Source organism: Theropithecus gelada, chromosome 9 (assembly GCF_003255815.1).
Source record: "Theropithecus gelada isolate Dixy chromosome 9, Tgel_1.0, whole genome shotgun sequence".
NCBI lineage: Eukaryota > Metazoa > Chordata > Mammalia > Primates > Cercopithecidae > Theropithecus > Theropithecus gelada.
This window is the reverse complement of record NC_037677.1, coordinates 64,729,612-64,735,570: the sequence shown is the minus strand read 5'-3', so window position 1 is coordinate 64,735,570 and position 5,959 is coordinate 64,729,612. Positions and strand designations below refer to the sequence as shown.

At 45.5% G+C, this 5,959-nt stretch overlaps 1 protein-coding gene across 2 annotated transcripts in view; it reads left to right on the top strand.

The window, feature by feature from the left end:
- The window catches only part of HKDC1 (hexokinase domain containing 1), a 47,756-nt gene extending 42,067 nt beyond the window's left edge, over nt 1-5,689 (top strand). Inside the window, exons 17-18 of one of the 2 annotated variants that reach the window (XM_025396591.1) lie at nt 3,390-3,623; nt 4,743-5,689. In XM_025396591.1, the coding sequence (XP_025252376.1) occupies nt 3,390-3,623; nt 4,743-4,890 (382 nt within the window). In that variant the 3' untranslated portion in view covers nt 4,891-5,689. The remainder of the gene's footprint in view (nt 1-3,389; nt 3,624-4,742) is intronic. The other variant, XM_025396592.1, reaches the window with a different exon arrangement.
- The last annotated feature ends 270 nt before the right edge of the window (nt 5,690-5,959 follow it).

The following is a 5,959-nucleotide window of genomic DNA, read 5'->3' as shown; positions in this document are numbered from 1 at the left end:
AAAAAAAAAAAAAAAAAAAAAAAAAAGAGTATTTCCCCGTGGGTGCAGTATTTTTTTTTTTAAAAAAAGTAGTTTCAATTTCCATCACCACCAGTTATGTACAAATATGTCAGTTCCACTGCTTTTTGTGCTAGCACTGGCTGTTATCTGATGCTTTGTTTTTGGATTTTATCTCCATTTGGCTTCATTCATTTAATTCTCCTGGTCTTTATGGTCAGATGCCCACAAGTGAAAAATCACTTTCCAGTGGGGAAAAAAAGAAAACACATTATACATGAAAGTGGTGTACGTAATGAGGTAAATCAGATGGGCTGTTTAAGGGGAGTTCTTATTGTTTAAGGAGAGGATGGTGGAATCAATAACAGCAGCAACGATTATATATTTTTGGGGTGTTAACTAGCAAATGCTCAGCATCCTTCTCCTGTCTAGTCTTCACCCCATCCAATCTGAACAGATGGGTTAAAAATCATCATGTTTGGTGACCAAAGGGATCCTATTTTGCTGTGTAAAACAGCTTCTCTCTCATGAGCAATAGATAAGCAAGTTTACTTGTCTTTGCCTTGCTTTTCTTTTTTCTGTAATAAAAGGAAAGTTGTTCCTAGACAAGCGCAAGGTGGTAACACTCTTATACCCCCAGAATTATTTGCTTCTGCTGCACAAGAAGTGTCTGTTTTGAATGTTTTGATTTCTACAGGTTGTTGTTTTGTTTTTTTGTTTTCTGAGACAGGGCCTCACTCTGTTGCCTGGGCTGGAGGGCAGTGGCGCAATCACAGCTCAGTGCATCCTCAACCTCCCGGGTTCAAGTGATCCTGCCACCTCAGCTGCCACCACTGCTTCTCTCCCCTGCTCCCACCCACTGTCAAGTAGCTGGGACTACAGGCACACACCGCTACACCTAGCTAATTTTTGTATTTTTTGTAGAGATGGGGTTTCACCATGTTGCCCAGATTGGTCTTGAATTCCTGGGCTCAAGCAATCCACCTGCCTAGACCTCCCAAAGTGGTAGGATTACAGGCATGAGCCACCATGCCCGGCCAGGTTTTGTTTTTTAAAACCTTCCTGGAATAAAAAGAAAATTATCCACCTAGTGCCAATGGGAATTGGTAGGTGCCGTGCTAACTGCAGTCCATTTCAAAGCAGTTTGTCAAATGGATGGGACAGTGCTCTCAGGGGGAAGGTCCCTGAATTTACAGTCTTAGAGCTTGAGTTTTAAGATTTATCTCCACTACTTAACCTGTTTATGCTGCATGAGCTGAGGCAGGTTGTTTCACCTCTTTGAATTCCAGTTTCCTGCTTCATAACAGAAATAATTGTCCTGTTGCTTAACTCCCAGGATTGCTCTGAGGATCAGGAAGGGAATGTACTTGAACTAAGTAAGCTGTGAAAGGCTGGACCCAGGAAGGAATTGCAGGCTTTCTCTTTAGACACACCAACCTTTTTCAAAAAAGGTTGAAAAACCTTTTTTCCTTACTATACAAATGTTATTCATTCATTTTAGAGAATCTAAAAAATACAGATAAGCAAAAGAAGAAAAATAAGGATTAAGCTAGGTGTGGTGGCTCACGCCTGTAATCCCAGCACTTTGGGAGGCCAAGGCAGACAGATCACCTGAGGTCAGGAGTTCAAGACCAGGCTGGCCAACATGGTGAAACTCTGTCTGTACTAAAAATACAAATATTAGCTGGGCATGGTGGTGGGGCTATAATCCCAGCTACTCGGGAAGCTGAGGCAGGAGAATCACTTGAACCCAGGAGGCGTAGGTTGTGGTGAGCTGAGATCATTGCACTCCAGCCTGGGCAACAAGAGCGAAATTCAGTCTCAAAAAAAAAAAAAAAAAAAAAGAAATTACCTGTAATCCTCCCAATGTCTGAATAGATTTCCTTACATGTATGTGGGTGTGTGTGTGTCTTTTTTTTTTTTTTTTTTTTTTTTGAGACGGAGTCTCACTCTGTCGCCCAGGCTGGAGTGCAGTGGCTGGATCTCAGCTCACTGCAAGCTCCGCCTCCCAGGTTCACGCCATTCTCCTGCCTCAGCCTCCCGAGTAGCTGGGATTACAGGCGCCCGCCAACTCACCCGGCTAGTTTTTTGTATTTTTTAGTAGAGACGGGGTTTCACCGTGTTAGCCAGGATGGTCTCGATCTCCTGACCTTGTGATCCACCTGTCTCGGCCTCCCAAAGTGCTGGGATTACAGGCTTGAGCCACTGCACCCGGCCGTGTATCTTTTTTTATCTTGGCAAGGGCAAACATTAAAATAAAAAACCAACATTATACCGTGCATAGTATTTTATAATCCATTTTTTCACTATGTCATTATGTCATGAAGATTTTCCATGGCATCATCTTTTTTTTTGTTTGTTTTAGAGATGGGGTCTTGGGGTCTTGTTATGTAGCCCAGACTGGTCTCAAATTCCTGGCCTAAAGTGATTCTCCTGCCTCAGCCTCCCAAAGTGCTGGGATTTCAGGTGTAAGCCCCTGTGTTGGCTACAAACTCATCTTTAAGATCTACGAAGAATTCTCCTGTTTGGCTACACCACTGTTTACCTGCTGAATCCCCTGTGTGGTCATACAGGTTGTTTCTCAATTGTCTTTCTTGATAACACTCCTCTTCTCTAATTATTACCTGAGACAGTCAAGGATACAACTTCACATCGCTTAGCGTGGGAGTCAGGGCTCCGTTTAAGTACCATTAGTTCACTGTGAGATGACCGGGGTCTAGACTTGAAGCCATCCTGCCCCGTGATGGGTGTTTCTCTGCATGTGTTTACAGTCCTACCTGGTTCCGATTCTCTAAGGTTCTGATTGTATTTTGTATATTCATGTATTCACTTGCTCATTGAATGTACCCTGCTGGCTACTACTGAAAACACAGTCTTACTATCAAAGAGCAGAGAAATCAGAAAAAAGGGAAGAAAATGAAGAGAATCAGAAAAAGTTAAATAGAAGGAAAGTTGGCCTCCAATTGAAGGGGGCCAGCGTATGAGAGTTGGCACGGTTTGTGGCAAAGTGTGAGAGGTGGTGTGAAAAGGGTTGAATTTGAGCCCCTGCTCTCTAACGAGAGGGCACAGCCCTAGCAGGCTGAGCCACAGCCTCTGCTTCTGAAAAACAGGTACCTGGTGTGTTGGTTGCTGCAGCTCATGTGGCTTCTAGTGAGATCATAGATATGAACATGCTGAACACCAGAGGCATTCACACTTTATTTTTTAAAGTTGATGGAACTTCCAGGGGTGGTCTCTACTCCTAAGCCTTTCTGCTCCAGCCTAGCCATTGCCTGGGTCAATTTCTCCCCACTCCTGCAAGGGCATCTAAGAATGGGAAGGCTGTGGGTTGCATTGAGCACATCCCAGGATGCTGGGAAGGAGGTCCTGACTCCCTGCTCTATTGCCTGCAGCGATCGGCTGGCCCTCCTCCAGGTCAGGACGATTCTGCAGCAGCTGGGCCTGGACAGCACATGTGAGGACAGCATCGTGGTGAAGGAGGTGTGCGGAGCTGTGTCCCGGAGGGCGGCCCAGCTCTGCGGTGCTGGCCTGGCCGCTATAGTGGAAAAAAGGAGAGAAGACCAGGGGCTGGAGCACCTGAGGATCACTGTGGGTGTGGATGGCACCCTGTACAAGCTGCACCCTCAGTGAGTGCCCACGAGAGGCGTGGCGGGTGGGGCAGCAGAGGTGCTGGAGACCAAGTGTGGACTTGGCATAGCCTCCTCAGCCGTGGCATGGGAAGATGCATCCCCATCCTTTTAGGAGTGCTGTGTGGTCAAGCCACCTATTCAATCTGACAGACAAGGTGTGAGCCCTGGTGCCTCTGCTACTGGTAATACGGTGTGGGAATGTTAGCTGATCTCTCTAAACCCCAGGTTCCTGATCCACAAAAGGCCGGCACTAATAATCCCTACCACATAGGGCTAAATGTGTGAGGTTGAAATGAGTGAGTACATGTAAAGTGCTTCACACAGAGCTCAAGAAATGTAAGTTGGCTGAGTGCAGTGGCTCATGCCTGTAATGGCAGAGACAGGAGAATCCCTTGAGCCCTGGAGTTTGAGACCAGCCTGGGCAACACAGGGAGACTCCATCTCCACAAACATAAATAAATAAAATACAGTCTGGGCGCAGTGGCTCAAGCCTGTAATCCCAGCACTTTCGGAGGCTGAGACGGATGGATCACGAGGTCAGGAGATCGAGACCATCCTGGCTAACACGGTGAAACCCCGTCTCTACTAAAAAATACAAAAAAATAGCCAGGCAAGGTGGCGGGCGCCTGCAGTCCCAGCTACTCGGGAGGCTGAGGCAGGAGAATGGCGTGAACCTGGGAGGCAGAGCTTGCAGTGAGCTGAGATCCGACCACTGCACTCCAGCCTGGGCAACAGAGCGAGACTCCGTCTCAAAAAAAAAAAGATAAATAAACAAATAAATAAATAATAAAATAAAATACAAAATGAACAAACATTACAAATATTAGCTGGGCATGATGGTGCATACCTGTAGTCCCAGCTACATGGGAGGCTGAGCTGGGGGGCTTGAGCCTGGGAACTTGAGACTACAGTGGGCTGTGATGGCACAACTGCACTCTACACCCTGGACGACAGAGTGAGACCATGTCTTAAAAAAAAAAAATTAGAAGAAGAAGCTGTTTAGAGCCTTGAAAAGCAAACCAAAGGGAAGAAGCTAAAGAAATTAGATTATGATCATTTATAAATGTGCTGATTCTACATGGAAGGGCTGATGATGTTTCTTTCTCTTTTTCATAGCTTTTCTAGAATATTGCAGGAAACTGTGAAGGAACTAGCCCCTCGATGTGATGTGACATTCATGCTGTCAGAAGATGGCAGTGGAAAAGGGGCAGCACTGATCACTGCTGTGGCCAAGAGGTTACAACAGGCACAGAAGGAGAACTAGGAACCCTTGGGATTGGATCTGATGCATCTTGGATACTGACCGGCTTTTCCTCTGGCAGATCAGTTGGTCAGAGACCAATGGGCACCCTCCTGGCTGACCTCACCTTCTGGATGGCCGAAAGAGAACCCCAGGTTCTCGGGTACTCTTAGTATCTTGTTACTGGATTTGCAGTGATGTTACGTGACATTTATATTTGGTATATTTGGGCCAAAATGGGCCAACTTGTGAAATCAAAATGTCTATCCTGAGAGATCCCCTTTCAAGACATTTTTCAGTTGAGGATTGAGCTGTCAGTTCTCTGTGGTTTTCAGTCCTGTGGCTGCTGGACTTGGAAATATATAGAATCTGCCCATGTGACTGGCAGGCTGTTTCCCCATTGGGATGCTTAAGTCATCTCTTATAGGGGATTGGGCCCTATACTTGTGGATGAACACTGGAGAGCAAGAGGAACTCATGTTATGAACTAGGGGTATCTCATCTAACTTGTCCTTAACTTGCCATGTTGACTTCAAACCTGATGACAGAACAAAGACTTTGAAGTATCCAGCCCCGGGGTGCAGAGAGGTTGATTGCCAGGGAGCCCTGCAGGAATCTTTGCATGCTTAAAGCAAGTTATGTCAGCATCCTGATTTTGTTCCTTATTAAGTGTGTGCCATGAGGTGGGGTGCTGTCTGGGGCATCTGTTTTTCATTTTGCATGTGGTTTGTGTTGCAGCTGTTGATAGTTGTTCTAAGGATTGTTAGGTATATGAAATCCAGTAAATTAATAAAAAATTTTTGATTTTCCAATAAACTTTGCATGAGGTGCTGATATTTCTTCTGGGAGGCTTACTTGGTAACACCATACTTTGTTGATGGAATAAGGGATGCAGAGTCAGAAGCAGCTTGAGCATTTTTCTCGAGTCCAAACTTCCTACCAACAGGGGGAAATATATGGGATATCTTCTAAAATATCCTTAACAGATTATCCAGATTTCTTTGGAATACTTCCAGTAACTGAGCATTTCCCACACGATCTACAGCTCTTGCTTTTGAACAGCTGGAGTTGACTGGAAGTCCTTCTGACTTCT